Genomic DNA, 19,694 nt, shown 5'->3' with positions numbered 1-19,694 from the left:
GTTTTAGGGAAAATATATTTATTGAGGTTTAAAGGCAAAACATGAATAAAAACCGCTATTCGCTGTCCACCGGTAAATGTCTGTAGCGTGGAGAGCGGTTTGCGTTCCAGGCTCGACTTCCGGGTTGACGGCTCGTGAACGCACGCCGTCAACCCGGAAGTGGAGCCTGGAACGCAAACCGCTCTCCACGCTACAGACATTTACCGGTGGACAGCGAATAGCGGTTTTTATTCATGTTTTGCCTTTAAACCTCAATAAATATATTTTTAATGGTACTGCACCATCCGGAGCCTCTTTTTTCTTTTCCCTAATCCGAATTGGAGGACCTTGGGGACCCGATCCATTTATCGTGAAGGACCCCGGTCTAGGGGGATCGGAGCCCAGCAGTCACCATTTCCCTGACCTGAATGGTCATAAAGCACTATTGGTATCTTTGTCGTATGGCATTTGAGACCCAACATATCTGGTGAGTTTACACCTTATCTTTCTTCTGAAAGCCACCTTTGTGATTGGATTTCCTGGAACATTGGAGGATCCAGCACCAAGCACTTGCACTTTTCCTGGCACTTTTCTTGGACTATATATCACAAAGTCACTTATCAACTATTTTGGACTTCACTTGGCACTATTATTACACCTATTTATTTATATTGTCATTTATTTATTTATACTGTCTCACTGTGCATTTTTAAGGGCATAGATTTTAGTTATTTATGTTATTAGCCTTTTAATTGGTATTTTATCCCTATTTGCATCTGTTCTTACTAGCAAGCGCTATATTATCCCATCTAGCTTGGGGTTTTTTATTCAACCATTTTATAACCTATAGCAGCTGCTCCGTTTTATACTTATTAGTGCACTTACACGTTATATTAGGTACTCCTAGGCGCGAGGTATATTCTTTGAATATATATATTTACTAAAAATGGTGTTTACTAATTCAGGTATAATTTTCTTTGCTTGACTTACTACAGCTCAATTGATGTCTCAGAAGCCCAACTCCTAGCCGGGTTTGTGTGCTTTCTTTTTACAAAAGATATTCCAGGAAGTAATGTTACTGGAGTCAGAAATGACGAGACAATATTTGCGGAAGATTTGGTAAGCAAAATAGGCAACCCCCCATGCCCTAACCACACATCTTTCCTTTCTAAGACAAATTTTTATCCCAAATGTAAATGGGTCAGTCCAAACTTATGAAAAATAACTAAACAACCATATTTTTTAATTTTTTGGTTGCGTTAAGCCCCCTGACAGTTTCATTTTTTTCTTGGGCACTTCTGGTGTGATCTCAGTGCTAAGTTCTCTAGCCTGCACTTTTCCTGGGCTTATTATGAGGGGCTCCCAACATCTATGAAGGGTTATATTTACCATAATGGCACATGTGGGGCAGTACTTATAGTAGCAGGGTTGAGTTAGCACAAATCCTCAAACTTTACAGAATAAATAAAATTATATTTATTTATTTCTCTCCTGTCCATTTCTGTAAATTTGTGGCTGAATTCAGCAAGAAACCATAAAGGGAAAGGAGTGCAGATACTGACGTCTCTGGTGGTCTGTACAAGAAACATGTAGGAACATAAAAAATAGACAGCATGCTACCTGCAATAGTTAATTCTAGCAGATTTTGTAATTAAAAAATCACATAACACAAGGGACGGAGCTTGAACAAAGCGGCATCAAAACTTAGTTGTGCCTAGGGCAGCATATTGTCTAAATATGACCCTTCATCTTTGCTGGAAGTTTATTTAAAATGATGGAAAAAGTAGTAGGTAGAATACATAAAGGTTGAGGGAGACAACACCCAAAAACGCAGCTGGACAGTAACAGAATTGACAGGGAGATCTCATTGTTGGAACACTAAAGGCATATAAAAATCTGAGGGTTGTGTTTTAAACCTTTTGCTGCAACTGACATCAGGCACAGATCATGCTCGATTATCTTTTTCCCCAGCCACAGCAGCCAGTGGAGCACAAAAGTGACATTAGGGGTCTACATTTTTTTAAAGCTGCACATATGTGGATACATGCATAAACAGCATATGTGATACACTTGTTACATATCATCTCACCTGTTAAGACAAGAGAAATAATTATTGGGATATTCTTCATAGTTAACTATAAAATGATGACCTGTGAAGCCTTTAAAGCATCACCTATGGACAATTTTGGGGTGTCAACGTTTGTTTCCGTTTCACGAGTGTGAGCAAATTTAGAGCTTGGCATGTTTGGTATTGTAGCGCCCTCCTGGGTCTTAAGAATGCAGGGTGTAACCTCCAGAAACAGGGAGCGAACTAGCATTTACTAGCAGGGCTGAGTCCATTTTAATGTGGAACTTGAAAGAAGGTAGTAGGAGAGAGGGTTAGGGGTCTCCGATACCACTTACAGAATCCTTGGATCCAGAAAAAGTTTCACAGTACCAGAACATTTAGGCCGACCAGTCAAACATAAACACATACATCCCAAAAAATACTAGACATGTTCATATCAGGCATATCCATGTCATTAGTATTACTATTGTCATTATGCTGCCCATTGCCATTTTACATACCGAAGGTCAAAATCCTAACAAATGCAATGACTCCCTTCTTAAGAGCAGATGACATATCTACAACACAATGACTGCATTGTTTTCAGCGAGTAAGTTGATTCATAGACTGGCATTGTGAAAAAGAGCAGTAAAGTACAACCATTGTGTAGCACTGCAAAGCAGAAGGCAGAGCCTGAATGTGTACTGAGCTGTCCCGGTGTAAATACTGAATACAATTTATAAACAGAGGCAAGGATTTTTAAGAAATCAATACACATTCATAACATTATTTATATCTTTGCCACACATGTCTAAAAAAGAAAATAAAAAAAAACTATACATTCTTTATTTTTGAATATTGCTAGTCATATTTATCTGGATTTTGTATTGTTGAAGATGTTTTATCACTCAACTGAGTATCTTCTTCAGTTGAAATAAGGGTCCAGAATTGACTCCAATATTTATATGCACATGAATAACGTTGTTGTTAAGCTAATTGAAACCATTACCTGGTATCTATTAGTTTGAGATAAACTGAGACTAATCTTGGATTTCATTGCAATGGATCATATACACTCTTCTGTTTTATATAATAAAGTGCTAGCTATTGAAAAAAGGATGATTATTTGGGAATAATTAAATCTTCCACTCCAAAAGGTGACTTGCGTTGGCCATGTTATTGGTGCGGTAGTCGCTGACACTCAGGAACATGCACAACAGGCAGCAAAAGCTGTGAAGGTGACCTATGAAGAACTGGAGCCAATTATTACTATCCAGGTATATTAAATTTGTCACTTGCAAATTAAATTGTTAACTAAAATTAAACCACTCATTAACCACTTCCACACATTTAAGATAGTTAACTTCCTTTTCTAGATTTGTATCTGACTGAGGCATGCCTAAATCTTTCAGCAAGTTAATATAACTTTATATAATTTCTTTTCTTGCCTGCTTAGCCTCCATCGACAGCTGCAGATTGGCATTTTAGGGTGGAGTTACACATAGATGATAAGACCATGGACATTTGGTTATAGTGGCTCTCTAGCTAAAACGGTTTTTCTTTTTGGATGAAGTGGGACTTCATATGGACTTGACCCTCCTCTGCAGCTATAACAGCCTTCACTCTTCTGGGAAGGATTTCCACAAAATTGTGGAGCATGCTGGTGCCTATTCAGCCAAAAGAGCATTTGTTAGGTCAAGTACTGATGTTGGATGACAAAACCTGGATCACAAGAGATATTCCAATTCATCCCAAAGGTGTTCAGTAGGGTTGAGGTCAGAGCTCTGTGCAGGCCTCTCAAGTTCTCTACATTAGACTCATCTACCTGTAATTTTTGGAGCTGGCTTTGTACACAATGGCTCAGTCATGATGGAACAAAAAAGAATATTTCCCAAATTGTAGTTACAAGGTTTGAAGCACACAATTGTCTAAAACGTCTGCAAAAAAAAAAGTCAGCGCTATGCACCCATACAACAGCCGCTAGCAATAAAGGCAATATACTACAAGCCCTAGTGATATATATCTGTTAGATAGATATCTTACAAATATCTTACTGCAATTTTACAGATAAATATCTGAAAGATTGCAATGCTAGAAGTCCAATAAACTATATAAGAAATATAATGGAAATATAATTATTGGACTTAATGGAAACTCTACCAGATCTTCAAACTTTTCAATCGGCTGGATAACTCACTCACCGAAAAACAGGCTGCTCAATTAAGTGCAGCAATAACGCATGTACACCATACCTCCTGGAAATAACTATAGGTCTCCTCTGGAAACAACCAACACTTTAAGAGACTTTAAATGGTAACTTTAAATGGATATATGAGAAAGAAAGAAGACCATATAGTGTGATATTGTTACAAAACTATTATAAAACCAACACCCATGTGTATATTGAAACGTGACCCCAATCAGCAGCCTCCACCCACATGCTATGCGCACTCACCGCCGTAAATGCTGCCAGGTGACTGCGTAGCAATAGAGCTTGGATGGAAAATGCAAAGATTAATCCAGAATGGCTTTTATTCTTCTTTGAAAATCCTCCAGGGGCAAAACTCAGATTAAAATCTGTCATATGCCATAGACAATAAATAGAAAGGTGCCATATAGTGTAGTATTTATTGTATAGTGAAGATTTGCAAGTAAAATGTATAAAAGATATTGCTGTTCGGGTGTCCACAAACTCTTGATCATATAGTTTATATAATACGAAATCTGGATGCTAATGGTAAAAACCATTTGAGCCAGATCCAACCCTTTTAATGATGGCTCCATAGTCTATTACTCAACTAATGTATAAAGGTTTTGTGAGTACTCCTACATATAGACTGACCAAACTGGAGCCTTATATATAACAGTATGAACTTAAATAACACAAGAAATGTAAGCAGTTTTTGTAGACTGCAATTGAGCCCCTATTAATTTGTGAATTATTTAGAAAAACTAATTATACACATTTTGATGTGTTCTATGGTTTCTTTACATTATTAAATTAAGGACTATCTACTTCTCTATTTTCTGTCTGACTTCAGGAGGCTATAGACAAACAATCCTTTTATCCGCCCATCAAGAAGATGGAAAATGGGAATATTGAAAAAGGCTTTCAGGAGGCAGATCACATCATTGAAGGTGAGACAAGTAGCAAGCTTTTCTTTGCCTATATTCTGCATGTGTAAACATGAGTGTTTATGTCTACGTAGTGGTGAAGTTGCCCCCATTCCTCCCTTGGGGCTATACCGAGCTCCCCTCTTTTGATAATGCTTTTTTTTCCAGGGTGTGTTTGTGGAAATTTGTAGCTATTTATCCAAAACAAAATTTGCGAGGTCAGTTACTGATGTTGGATCAGAATCTCTGGCCCGCAATTGGCATTCCAATTTATCTCAAAGATGTTAATAGGATTGAGGTCAGGGATCTATGCCGGGCATTAAAGTTTCTCTAAACCAAGCTGCTCAAACCATGTCTTTATGGAGCTGGCTTTGTGTACAGGGGTGATAGTGATGCTGGACCAGAAAGGAGCCTTCCTCAAACTGTGACCACAAGTTTGGGAGCACACAGTTTTCTAAAATGTCTTTGTATGCTGTACTATTACCAGTACAAATCACTGCAAACACACAAATCTGACACTAATTTGAAGGGGTCTCCTGAAATATTTTGCCATATAATAGATGTGAAGGCAGGAACTGTGCAAACACATACAGTATTGTGAGGGTATGGTTCACCAGGAGGCTGGTGTGGCTGATAGAGGCTGGAGATCTGCCTTTTCTCATTGTTTATCAGGCTTTCACAAAGTACATAGTATCCAGTTAGGGTTTACATTGTCTTTTAATGCTCAGAATTTTACTATTTTCTTTTCTTTTCTCTTCAGTGTGCTTTTGTGTATACTATTAAAACAATTGCTTTCCAATTGGCCTCTTTACAGGGGAGATACATATTGGAGGACAGGAGCACTTTTACCTAGAAACAAACTGCTGTATTGCGGTACCCAAGGGCGAGGATGGAGAGATGGAGCTCTTTGCCTCTACCCAGAATACGACTGAGACGCAGGTACCCATCTTTCATCACAAACATGTCAGTTGCTATATTTCTCATAGTTGCTTGCTATTTTTGGAACTGTTTTTTTCCAGTAATATGACAGTACAACAAAAGGGAAATGGCTGTAATCTCTACATGGTTTTCAGTAACCCACTCTGTCTTGTGTAAAGATGGAGCTGCTAATGTCAAGTCATAAGACTTTCACATTTTTACCACAGTTCCCTCCAGTGTTGCTGAATTTACCCACGATTGACCAGACAAGGCTTCACCTTTTTTGCCACGCTGACATAGGCTGAAGCCTATGAGTGCCTCATGGTAAAGGAACTAAATGTGTTCTCTGCCCATGCTGGATAAAGCAACAGATTCACTTTAATACAGGAACCCCTCTTGAAAAAAAAAATCACCTTTCTTTTGCTCTCCCATTTTGAGTGAAGAGAAATACCTGGACTTCCAGATATGTTAGCTCATCAGATACACACTCTTTCTCACTCATGACAGGTCTGGTGCTTGGCTGTTGCCCACGTAAGCACCAGCACCTTCACATGAGAGGGTCCCCAGCCCTGTGATTAGAAGATTAGAATAAGATCCTGGAGGGGGCTGCTTTAAAATGGACCTGTTCCTTTGCCCAAGGTTTGGTTCTCTTTAAAACCCATCAAAGCCCTAACATAGAAAATAGCCATAACTCAGAAGTGGCTAAAGCTGCGGTCTTGGGGATAGAGATGTCTAATTTTCAGGATCAGCATAACCATTTCAAATCCTCCTGTTGGCATGTAGGGTAATGAACAGCCTTTTGGGGTAGACCCATCATCAGAAATTTATACCATTCAGTCTGTTAACTTTTTTTCTACCTTCTTTAAAGGCATTTGCTGCCCATGCTTTGGGGGTGCCATCTAATAGGATTGTGGTTCGTGTGAAGAGGATGGGAGGAGGATTTGGGGGAAAAGAGTCCAGGAGTGCTGTGATCTCTACAGCAGTAGCATTGGCTGCCTACAAGTAAGATGTCAATTATGTAGTTTTATCAGGTCCAGCCTTATGTTATGAACCTCTAAAGAAATGTGACTGATCCAATTAACTCAATAGCCACTGCTAAAATAAGTGACCATGTAACCACATCAAGGTGCTATAAAAAGGTTGGCTTTGTTTTTCAACTCCTTCCTGTACATTAATCATGCATATATAAATATAAAATACAAGAGTACATACCATAATTTACCTTGTTGTAGAAGCAACACTGTTTATAAGGAAAAGTAATATTTTAAAATGTTTACATTTTTTTTTAAATGGGTTAATTTGTTATATATTTATTAAAATTTCAATATACTGGTGTTTTAGGAGCATAGATAGATAGGCTTAGATATTTTATATATTAGATATTTTAAATTTTTAGTTATTCCTTTGTATGTTGTTCCTATTAACTTTTGAATATAGAATTTGAATTTGTCTTAAAGCACAGAAATACAGTATTGTAAGAGAATATTACAGTCAGGGAGTGGAGGGAGATAAAGACAGTACTCAGTATAGGCATTGATTTAGTAATTCTAGGGTTCTGTTCTGTTGGATTAAACAAATCACTCTGTTGGTGTAGGACCAGTCGGCCAGTCCGGTGCATGCTGGATAGAGATGAGGACATGCTTATCACCGGTGGGAGACATCCGTATCTGGGATGCTACAAGGTATTCTTGTATTTTACAGCCTGGCTTAATGGAAATAATTACAAATAAATATCCATTTTTTTAAAGTGTAATTGTAAGTTAAATAAGGCTTCATGTGCACTGGACATTTGGCCATCTCTCCTAGGTGACTTTCCTCCTGGCGCATGTTTAGGCGCTTTTAGGTGCTTCAAGCACTTTTGCGTTAATTTAAATAATTGGCCAGAATAATATTATATCCCAGCCATTGAAATGAATTAACGTTGAAGCACTAAACGTGCCTATTTCTTTTTGCAAAACACTGTTGCTCTGGGGTGCGCTAGCATGGGTTTTATTTTCTGCTTCTAAATACCTCATGGACACATAGGCTAACATGCAGGGGCATTTAGAGGCGGAAAAAAAAGCCAGATGCCTCCATCAGCAGTGCTAAAAACGTTCAGCATGAATGAAGCCTTATAAATGATACAGACTGTCAATAGCATTAACACAGCAGTTTTTGTTTGTCCAGTAACTTGTTTCTCAGTGAATCCATTATTTTCCACTAACTGTAATAAGCCAAGCAGTCTAGCAAAAGTAGCATTTACAGTAACAGGGGGTCCCTGTCTTAAGCAGGGGTATACGTGCAGATTTTTTTTGTTCAACTAACAGGTTGAATGATAAAAAACCTCACAGATCCCTGCATCTACACAAGCAACGTGAATGAAAGGATCTCCCCCACTGCGCTATTATATTCTGACAAATCGTCAGAATACACAGATCATCACTGCAGCCATTGGCTGCAAGCGCTGATTGAAGCCTGGTCTTCCAGTAGGACCGCTCGACTGAAGCCGGTCTTTAAAGCAGAGCTCCACCCAAAAGGGGAAGCCCCGCTTGTTTGCTTCCTCCCGCCCTCCACTGCCACATTTGGCACCTTTCGGGCGAGCAGATATCTGTTTAAACCTAGGTACCCACTCCCACTTCTGGGGAAGATCGCCGCAATCGTTTTGCGGCTATCTACAAAATTTTGGGCCCTTCCTCCCCCCCGCTGCCTTCTGGGAGACACACAGGTCTTAGAAGATGCCGGCGCCTGCACCATGGGCCAATGGATGAATTAGCTTGGGGTGCCGACATTGCGGGATCCCTGGACAGGTAAGTGTCCTTTTATTAAAAGTCAGCAACTACAGTATTTGTAGCTGCTGACTTTTAATTTTTTTTTTTTTTTTTACAGGCTGGAACTCCTCTTTAACTGTTAAATGGTCAGGGAGCTTGTTCTTCATCCATCATGTGGCATTGGCTGCAGGGGATTGGATGAAAGCATAGGGTGACCATCATCCTTTAAATTTGGGAACTGGTGGTCAGTCTATTAAAGAGACATCAGAGAAAGCAAATACAGGCAGGAGCAAAGGGAATTTATAAAACTTACATGGCTGCATTTGCAAGACAAAAGATGAGCTATTGAAAGATACTCTTTATTAAGTATTTTGAAGTTAAGGCTGGCCACACATGTTCAACTTTCTTGTACAATTTTCTGTTAGATTTACCAAAAATCATATAACATGAGATCAAAACGAAACAACACTTTCAATTGTATTCAATTAGGCAGGCATTTGTACTAGTGATCGACCGATGTTGTTTTTTTAATGCCGATACAGATATTTTGGTCATCGGATATCGGTATCGGCCGATATTTTCGGACATTAAACATTTTTTTTTTTTTTAGGTACTCCTCATGGAGGGATCTGGGGGTCTAAAAGACCCCCAACCCCTCCTCAACACTGAAAAGAATTCAAAGTTTTTTCGTGATGTCAAGACATGGAGACCTGGGTCTTCTCTTCGGCGGCGCAGGCGGCGGTGGAGGTAGGATGCCCGGGTCTCCTGGTGAGATGGGAGACCCAGGCGAGCTGCGGAAGGAGGCAGGAGGGGGGGACGTCCCCTCCCGATCATTGTAATGACAGCCGAGCAGCTTCTCAGCCACATCAATTGTCATTACAAGTCAGCCGACTGTCGGCAATGGACACCAGTACCGGGGTGATGCCTCTAGCTGCAGGCATCACCCCGGTACATGCACTTTCCCTAAATATGGACAATATTGGTAACCTCAGGGGCCGATTCCGATATATCGAGGAAAGTGCATATTGGTCCCCGATATATCGGTGTTGCCGATAATCGGTCGATCTCTAATTTGTACTACATACAGTAGTTGAAGGTAAATTTTAAGAAAATTGTACAAAAAATTTTAAGAAAATTGTATAATGTATGGCCAGCATAAGGTAAACAAAAAGACATAAAAAACAAACAAAAAAAAAAAACTATCAACTATTCACTTGGCAACCAAGACGTAGGATTTGAATACAGCTCATTAGCATAAGCTTAAACAAAAAAGGCACCACCTAATGTGCGCTACCCTACAGATGTTCTCAATGGGTAAGTAGAATTTATATCAGGGAGGGGGGTAGATCCCGTGGGGGTATCCCCAGAAGGGTTTGTTCTCACAGAGTTAACCCAGATATCCCATGTTTTGGTGAATTTCCAATACAACCCCTGGCCTCATAAGTGAACTTATACAGCGGTATTGCTGAGTTAACCAGTGTTTTCCTAAAATCAAGTGTAGGTGCCAAAGGGGACTTCCATTTCAGCAGTATGACCTTGCATAAAACAATAGCAACCATATCAGCGTTCTTATCGCTCTGGATGTGACCAGTAAGCGAACCAGACCAAGTATACAAACATGCACCATCAGTGGAACCGAGATCAGAGTGCACTTTTTAATACACCCAGTAACATCTTTCCAAAAGGATTGGACCATTGGGAATAACCAGAGTACATGTACAAACCTTGCTGGGATTTCTGGGCAATGCCACCATTTAGCAGAAATGTTTGGGTAGATCCAATGCAGGTTTTGTGAAAGGATATATACCCTGTGGAGTTTTTAAATTGGATTAGTCTGTCTCTTGCCGAGATTAGCTGTTGCATAGGATATTCCCAGACATCCTCCCAGGACCTGCAGTGTCAGTATTCCTTTAGCAGTGCCACAGTGGTGAACCTTTTAGGGTTTTTTTTCTCACCTAGAAAACAAACAACTATTACATTGTCTCTCTGGGCAGCTTAGGGAACTTCAGCAGCTGCAGTTTAAATTGGGAAGGTTATTTAATAATGTACTGCTGCATGGCTTCAGTGGCAATTGTACATTGTATAATATTTCATTTTTCTTAACAATGAGTTCTCCCTTAGACTTGTTTATTTCTGCAACAAGTCCATGTGCTGCTGCTGCCACCTAATCCCTCTATGCTGCTACTGCTCTATGCAGGTTACAGCTGGAGGAAGGCAGTGTCTTCCTTACTGATACTGTTCCTGGATTGTCAGCCCTTCTGTGGGCCTCTTAAAGCAAGTGCATTGAAATCTGACTAATGGACACTTGCTATTTAAGCCTCTCCAGATCAGCATCAGATCATGTATTATGCACACCATAAACTGGGCCTTTGCTGGTAAAATCCTGTATGACTTTCCTGCCTTGTTTAGACATCCAGAAAGCAAGATGACAGTAGCCAACAGGTTGCCATGGGTAGTTAAGACACTCCAAAGGAGTCTTTTACAACCCTCCCTGTGCAAGACATCTCTACTCTGACAATGTCAAGCTTTTACCTTGCAGGACCAGTCAACTAGCCAATTTAACCCTCTTCAAACAATTCCAAAAAGGAAAATGCGGATAAGGAAGATCTTTAAGCAGGTTTTTTTTGTACCTCCCTTTTGTAAGGCTGTTAGGATGCCTAAAATGGCAGAGGTACCTGCAATGCAAATATTTTAGCACTTCCAAAGGAGTGCATTGCCTTATTTTTCGGTGGTGTTTAAGCTAGAAGCTCAAATTAGTGCAAATTAAAAAAAAAAGGGAGAGCAGCAGAATGTCTTAGTGGTCAGCACCTTGCAGCACTGGGTTGCTCAGTTCAAACCCCAATCAGGTCACTTCTACCTGCATTGCAGGATGTTAGATTAAGGCACTTTTAAGGAAGAGGTTTTCCAGCATAATGAGTCACCTGTCTGGTTGACGTGACATCATGAACTTAGACGCTGTGTCCTTCAGGGGTATACTCAGTCATGATGATTGGGTGTGTCCTTGGGGGGTGTAGAGTCTTCTGGTGGTAACTTTGTGTTGGACATATCCCTAAGGGGTATATCTGTCTGCAGTTGCAGCCTGGGAGCCTGCCTTAACCATTGCCTCTATTCCAATACAATGGAAGTTGGGGTGAAGAATATTAATTCTATCCTAAAGAATAATTCTGACAAGTGGGACAATCTTGTCTGCATTGCAAGAGTCTAAACAGTCCCCTTCAAGGGCTAGATTCATTTGATAGCTAAGAGCTGTGTTTAGTCTGACCTCCTGCCTCAGATTTCATGTCTGGGGAATAAAAGAAGGCTGCAGTTCAAGAGTCAGTGTCTAACTCCAAAATGGTATGCTCCTGCAGTTCCAGGTTGGAGTCCAGGAAGAACTGAAGAGAGAGAGAGAGAGGGTCCTCAACCAAATAGTCAGTAAAGAGCTCCACTTCTAGGGGAGAGGTTGCTTACTTGCCCTTTTCAGATTGTGCCATCCATACATATCTTATGGGTACCTGGTTGCTCCTTTTCTGATAGAAAAATACAGCTATGATCTTGGACGGTTGGACCCTCAGGTCAAGCAATTCAGGCCATGTTGGTTAATCAGTCACCTTCAAGCCTCTGGCTGTGCCAAGAGGAATCCTTTGCTCCAGCAACAATAGACACGTTTTGATAGCCAATGTGGTTTTCTAGGGATGGCAATTCCAATTCCAGCAGATGTGATTTTAGGAGGAGTACTATTGTTGCTCAGAGGGGTGCCTATTTCCAACTCCCAGAGCTGTCTTCTGACATAGCTCTCTTTCTACATGGGTCAAGACATCATGCAGCATACATGTCTGCTGGCTGGGTTCTCGATCCACTCCTCCTCTAGACAGGGATTCCTGTCAAGTGTACAGAGGGAGTTTTCAGAACCCTACAAGGCTAGTCTTTCAAAAAGGATCATGTGACTCCTACGCAAATCCTTGTGTATCTGAGAACTTAATCCATCAAGGTTCAGGATACATAGTTTTACCACTAGAGAATACTGGTGGTAGGATGCTGGGTAATCCTGGCTTTCCTCTCCTCACCTGTCAGCGTCCCAATACCTGATGATTAGGATCATGGTCTCTCCCATCCCTATATTGAGGTGTGCTCAATGGAAACGGCCTCCTATCCTGAAAGGGTTTTTTTTTTTCCAATGTTGATCATGCACCCAGAGATTCATGTCTTGCAAACAGGCAGATGAAGCCTGGGGTATTGGCACAATAATAAATCCTCTGTGCTGCTGAGTTATTGCCAGTAGAACTCCCCTGTTGGGAAGCCGTTTTGCCAGTAGAACTCCCCGGTTGGGAAGTTGTTTTAAACATTCCGGTTTTCTGGCCAGCTCTTTTATGTTCTCTATGCCTTTTGTCACCTGACAGTAGCCTTTTTCGTTTCCAGTGAGGCTGAACAACATTCCAGTAGTGTCCTACATCAGGGGGAAGGTCAGAACCTCCAAAGTCAGTGCACTGAGAAGAGGTACAGATGACTGATCTGGGTGGAGTAAATTGTCTCTATCATCTCATTTGAATCTACATTTAGAACTTCTGGGAAGAATCCATATTCTGTGGCCCAATTGGGCAATAAGTGGTTCCTATATATTAAGGATCCTCCAAGTGGATATTATCTCTGGACAAGATTTCAGAGTTAGATCTGCTAGCATCTCCTTACAGTTACAAGCTGGAAAGCTTTTCTCTGGGGGCCTGGGCCAAGCCCTGGGTGCGGATGCTGTGTCAGATCAGGTCTTATAAGCCTTATGCATTCCAGTCTGTTTCATATACAGTTGGCTGTTGCTAAAGAATGTGGCAATTTTTTGCAGTAATTCCCTATTGACCAAGCAGACCATGGTTCCTGCCTTTAATACCGGGGTATTAGATTGAAGTCCTTTCTTTTGGGTGAGATCTTATTGTAGTACACAACAATTTAGAATTATGCCTGTTCTCGGTCCTCACTCTGCTCCCAGAGGTGTAGGGTCAGACATTAGGGTAGAAAACCACCCACATGTTTTTTTTTTTTTTTTCATTAAAGACTCATCCTTCTAGCACAGGGCAGGGAGATTATTCTACAAGTTAAACAGATTCTGCCAAGGCAGCAAGCACTTAAAAGGAAGGTTGACACAGAGCAAAACATAAAAACACAAAAGGCAGATAAAAAAGAAGGTTCACTCACTTGTTCAGAATATAGTGCAATTAACAATTGTCAAATACAGACAAAAGATCAGTTATGAGTAGGTAGCCATAACCTTGTGGGTCCAGGAGAACCTGCACGCTTTGACACTCATTTAGTGATTTTTTTTAATCTGCAGCATCAGTGTATTGCTGTTAGACCCAGCCAAGCAACAAGCAATTTGAGAAGGAGGCCAACAATGGCAGCTCCTATGCTTCTCTCATGACAGGGAAACTTTAAAATTTGGAGCTGAATCAATTGACATGAACGACATCTTGTTTCATCTCACAATTGCAGGTTGGATTCAAGAAAAGTGGACAAGTAACTGCCCTAGAAGTTTCTTACTATGCAAATGCTGGAAACTCTCTGGATCTATCCCATGCAGTAAGCCCCCTCCCATGATTTCTGTGTAATGTATTTTGAGTTAAAAATGACACGTATTACCTAAATTGGAACAAACCATAGAAATGTTGATCTGGCCATGTGTTGTTGCAAATGGATTACATGATATGCTGGCTTTAGGTTGAACTGCATAGAAATCTTAAAGTGTGTAGTAATTTAAAGAACACACGTTCAGTTGAAGTTTTGATTTGTTTGCAATGCTCCTTGTAGTCGGAGACCATGTCATCAAAGCTGCCTAGCCTTTAGCCTTTTGTTTATACATCACATTAATGAAGCAGAGTTTTGTTAACATTAAGATATGGTATTGCTTCCATGTGCTCTGCAGAAATGTACATTTTAATGACAGATTCACTTTTCCTCTCTAGGTTCTTGATAGAAGTTTATTCCACATGGACAATGCTTACAAAATTCCAAACATCAGAGGTACTGGATATTTGTGCAAAACCAACTTACCTTCAAACACTGCGTTCCGGGGCTTCGGTGGTCCTCAGGCAATGATGGTGGTGGAGGCATGGATGAACGACATCGCCGAAGTGTGCAAATTGCCACCAGAACACGTATGTAGAATGAAGCTACAGTATGCTGGTCAGATGGTCATATTAAGGGCTTGACATTTTCAAAAGAAGAGTTGTGGGTTAACTGAGCTGTTATCTAAAGCTACTTGTGTTTTACTATTGTTAAAATAATATTGTGTTCTTTATATGATGCATTTTTATCTCAAGATTCTAATTATCATAACACATGTTGTTTCCATGAGCAGGTCAGGAAGCTGAACATGTACAAGGAGGGGGACCTAACGCATTTCAATCAGAAGCTGGAGGGGTTCAGTGTTCAACGATGTTGGGACGAGTGTCTGAGAAACAGCTTGTACCTGGAGAGAAAAATGGCAATTGAGAAGTTTAACAGGTAACAGCAGCCATATTTATTTTCATGTCTAGGTGGCAGCAACTGTACTAACTGGAGTTTTGTCACTGTAAAATTCTGGTACCTCTGGTACCCTTAATAATTTATTTCCTTCCAAATATGCGTCCCACCTTTTCTTACTAGGTGGTACGCATACACCTTTAAGACAGATGATGTCATCGCTAAGCACCGCAGAGCGGCTATTTCAACCGCCAGCGTTCTCACTCACATCGTTCGTTCAACCTGCCATCAGTGAAGCAGCATACCAGATGTTACTCGCTCCTGTATCTCGCTACTTGAACTTGTTTCATATCTGATCCTGTATCTCGCTACCCGATCACTCTCGGCATGCTGTTTCCACCCTTCACTCAACCTGCCTTGTGTATCCACATGCTTTCAAGCCTGTCTTGCTGTCGGAACCTCCAGCTGTTTGCTTCTACCAGGAGCAGACCGGAACCTCGCTACTGATCCCTGTATCTCGCTACCGGATCTTCCCCTCTCTACTGGACCCCTCTACTACTAACATTTACTAGTGATAAGTACCCCACAGGGGAATCCTCCATAACCTACTTACACTATCTATCATCTGCACTGTTGCATAGATTGCTAGCTCTTGAGCCTACTACCATCTACTATCTGCACTGTTACATAGATTGCTAGCTCTTGAGTCTACTACCATCTATCATCTGCACTGCTACATAGATTGCTAGCTCTTGAGTCTACTACCATCTATCCTTGCACTGGGTTAGTCTATCCTGTAATTGTCATCTGCTGTCCTTACCACCTGTCACCATACTCGATTACTAACCTATCTGCACTCTACCTGATACCATCTAGTACTCTCCTGAACAAACCTATCAAGTACTTACCATCTCTATCACTGTTCACACCTGTCCCTTCAGCACAACACCTTCATACTGTCATATACATTCTACCACTCCAGGAACATCTTATTGAGTGTGTATATATCTGTATGTTGAAGCTGACAGGCCCACAGTGATGAGTCTGGAGAGTTGGATCTGGTTATTCAACACATCTCTACATGACTACTGAGTAGAGATTTTGCAGCTGCATATCCAGCCTACTACAAAAACGCAGGAGCGTTACAGTCACAGAGCTTGGTGGACCTACTTTGCCACCGGGATGACAGCCTACTAACACACAGGACAGATGCTGGAGCCAAGTAAGCCCTCAGGTGATCAGAGGAAATAGGAGCAGAGTCAGGTCAGCAGTCTGATCAGGTGCAGACAAACTAATCCTAAACAGAATCCAGGTTACACCAGGTAGACAAAGCAATGACTGACAATAGTAGAGACAACCGGACGATGATCAGAATTAGCACAAATGTCAGACAGGCCTGAATCCAGGGTATAAGCAGACAGAGGCCCGTAGGACCACATTTAGAGGGAACCCATCTAGCCCAGGGGGCTTTTAAGCTTGAATGGTCCTAGTGCCATATGGCATTTAGGACCCACTACATCTGGTAAGTGACCCAACTTATTAATTCACTTGGGACCAGAAATTGCTGAGACATATTCAATCAAGCCTGAGCACGTGCACCTTGAATTTTGAAGATTCACTTTCACTAAGGACATGATACCTTTTTGAGCACAAAAGTCACCGTTTACTCTGGACTGTACATTTATTTAATTTTTACTGTTGATTGTTATTTATTTATTTCTCAATTTTATTATTTATACCACCAGTCACTTATGCACTATATGACACTGTTTTAATTATTTATTGGGAATTTTTGATGACTCACGTGTACATATATCATTTTTATTGTTACCAATTTATGACCAATTTTTTGTTTATCTATTCACATTTTAATAATTGGAATGGATATTGCTATCCATTAATTTACATCACAGCAAGCGCTGTATTTGGTCAGAATAGACCAATCACCTTTTAGCTATCTCTTTTTCCTACAGCAGCTGCTTTTTTCACTTATTTATCTTATTTATTTATTTATTTATTTATACACATACTCTCAGGTATACAGATTGTTTGCACTTTATATTATACCCTTTCCCATTGACGCGTGGAATATGCTCTGTATATTTTTTTCCATACAGGAGATTGGTTGAAGAGATTTCATGCACAATGACAGTGTAGGAATGTTTTGATACATTTTATGCTGGGACAGTTAATTATAAGGCGGATGATCAAGTGACATCAAAATAATCAGGTTGTTTTTTTACACCATTGTTTTAGTGTGTATAAAATCTATCCTGTAAACCTCCTTTATGTGAAAGCCAGATAGAAGCCTGCATAGGTTTTTTGCTGTTTGGAAGCGCTCTGTGGGCCCATGATTGTAGTTTCACATGCTGTAGTGCTGTGGTGTCAGTGGTGCCTTAAAAATGAACTTGAGCCAAGTTCTTTGGCAAGGACAGGTCTTCTCTTGCTTAGACTCAGAAAACACCCAGCTCCCATGTGAGAAGCTTTGTTAAGTGGAGCTGCAGTAAGTGATTTGGAACGCAGGTTAAGGGTCTGGGTTTTACTTGTGTCACTGTTTAGCCAAAAGCTTTATATATCTGAAATGTGTTTGTGTATTGTCATACAGACAACATCGATGGAAGAAGAGGGGAATCGCTATCATTCCAACCAAGTTTGGCATCAGTTTCACCCTTCTCCTCCTCAACCAGGTTTGTTTTGGAGAAAACAAGGGTTCCCTCTGCTTAGAAGGGGAATTTTGCAAACAACTGTGAAACGGTGCCATGCAGATTTGAACCATGGAATGTAGGAGGAGGAATGCTTTAACTCAGATTTGCAGAATGGTTAGTGTTGGCATACAGCACTCTCCTTGGGTTCAGCAACTGCAGGCTGTCTCTTTTCACCAAGGACTTCACTGCTACAACAATGCTACTTTATTTAATGCAATTGTACGTCCCTTTCAATTATTTTCTGGTATATGTGTTAAAACATATACATAGAACATAAACAGTTTGAATTAAATGTAGCACTACTCCCTTGGAAGCTGCTTGAAGCGGATTCCCTTGGGTTACCCTTAGCAACAGCTGGCAAATTCTTAACACTTTAAGTCTTTGGCTCAGTCAGTAAACAGTCCAGGGGATTTGGTTTTTGTGTATTTTATTTGGAACTGGGATAGGAGAAGGGATGAGTGGGATACTCCAACTATAAACTATGCACAATCTTCGGGACAACTAGCTGTAGTGTGTGCGGCAAGGCCACTGCTTCACCCTGCCACTATGGTGAAGATGTTTAGTAAAGCTCCTGTTTTAGTTACTCTCTTCATGGGGTGTCAGCGCCCGGGGTTAGTTTGCGCCCCCTACACAAATCTACTAGACCACTACACTGACACCTACACTGACCTAGCTGACCACTACACAGACCTACCTTATTCCTACACTGACCTACCTGATTACTATACTGACACCTACACAGACCTACCTGACCTCTACACAGACCTACCTGCCCACTACACAGACCTACCTGACCACTACACAAACCTACCTGACAATTACACTGACTACTACAAAAACCTTCCTGTTTCCTTCACTAACCTACCTGATCACTATACTGACACCTACAGAGACCTATCTGACCACTACAGAGACCTACCTGATTCCTACACTAACCTACCTGATTACTATACTGACACCTACCTCACCACTACACACCACCACCTACACTGACCCCCCCACACTGACCCCTCCACACTGACACCTACACTGACCCCCCTACACTGACACCTACACTGACCCCCCCCACACTGACCCCACCACATTGACACCCACACTGACTCCCCCTACATCATCCTCTGACCTACTTTGGAGGAGTCTCACTTACCTGTTCGTGAGGCACCTTAGATTTAAAAATGGCACCGGCCGGCACCAACACGTCATTGCGCATACGCCGCTGCCACTCGGCACATGCGCGGTGACATGTTGGCGCCGGGCGGAGTCATTTTTAAATCTAAGGTGCTGCAGGAGCACATCGGGCCGGCCGGGGGACAGTGACACTGGCGCGCCGTGGGATGCGCCCCCCAGATTTTGCGCCTGGTGTGGCTAGCCCCCCCAGCACCCCCCACGCTATGCCACTGTGTCACATGTGCCCTTGGCTTTTATTGTCAATCCCAGGATGCACCACTGTTGTGCCCTCCCACTGGGACTGCCACAAAAGCCTGTGTGTTACTGGCTGGGTTTCCTCCACTGTCCAACATGCTCCCCTATTGGATACAGTGGGGACACTCCCTCAGACCAATGAATCACACCTGGACACATGTAACAGGCCTAACTAGAACTCCTGCTCCCTGATAAGCAGGAAAGCAACCCAATGCTTTTATCTAGCGCCTGACTAGGAGGTTGCTACATAAAGTAATAATGTTGTTACTTGAACGTGTCAATATTTGAGAACAGTGTCAGTTCTGTGTAGAATTTGTGGCAGCCATGATGTAG

At 41.3% G+C, this 19,694-nt stretch overlaps 1 protein-coding gene across 2 annotated transcripts in view; it reads left to right on the top strand.

Moving 5' to 3' along the window:
• Nucleotides 1–19,694, top strand: part of XDH (xanthine dehydrogenase) — an 897,187-nt gene that overhangs the window by 108,369 nt on the left and 769,124 nt on the right. For both annotated transcript variants that reach the window (XM_082252550.1, XM_082252549.1), the window contains exons 18-27: nucleotides 975–1,098; nucleotides 3,184–3,303; nucleotides 5,068–5,164; nucleotides 5,955–6,079; nucleotides 6,927–7,060; nucleotides 7,653–7,740; nucleotides 14,266–14,352; nucleotides 14,736–14,927; nucleotides 15,131–15,276; nucleotides 17,840–17,921. In XM_082252550.1, coding sequence (XP_082108676.1) covers nucleotides 975–1,098; nucleotides 3,184–3,303; nucleotides 5,068–5,164; nucleotides 5,955–6,079; nucleotides 6,927–7,060; nucleotides 7,653–7,740; nucleotides 14,266–14,352; nucleotides 14,736–14,927; nucleotides 15,131–15,276; nucleotides 17,840–17,921 — 1,195 coding nt within the window. The remainder of the gene's footprint in view (nucleotides 1–974; nucleotides 1,099–3,183; nucleotides 3,304–5,067; nucleotides 5,165–5,954; nucleotides 6,080–6,926; nucleotides 7,061–7,652; nucleotides 7,741–14,265; nucleotides 14,353–14,735; nucleotides 14,928–15,130; nucleotides 15,277–17,839; nucleotides 17,922–19,694) is intronic.

This window comes from Pelophylax lessonae, assembly GCF_965119305.1.
Source record: "Pelophylax lessonae genome assembly, chromosome: 3".
Lineage (NCBI taxonomy): Eukaryota > Metazoa > Chordata > Amphibia > Anura > Ranidae > Pelophylax > Pelophylax lessonae.
Note: the sequence above shows the minus strand (reverse complement) of the source record. Positions and strands in the feature narration are given on the sequence as shown.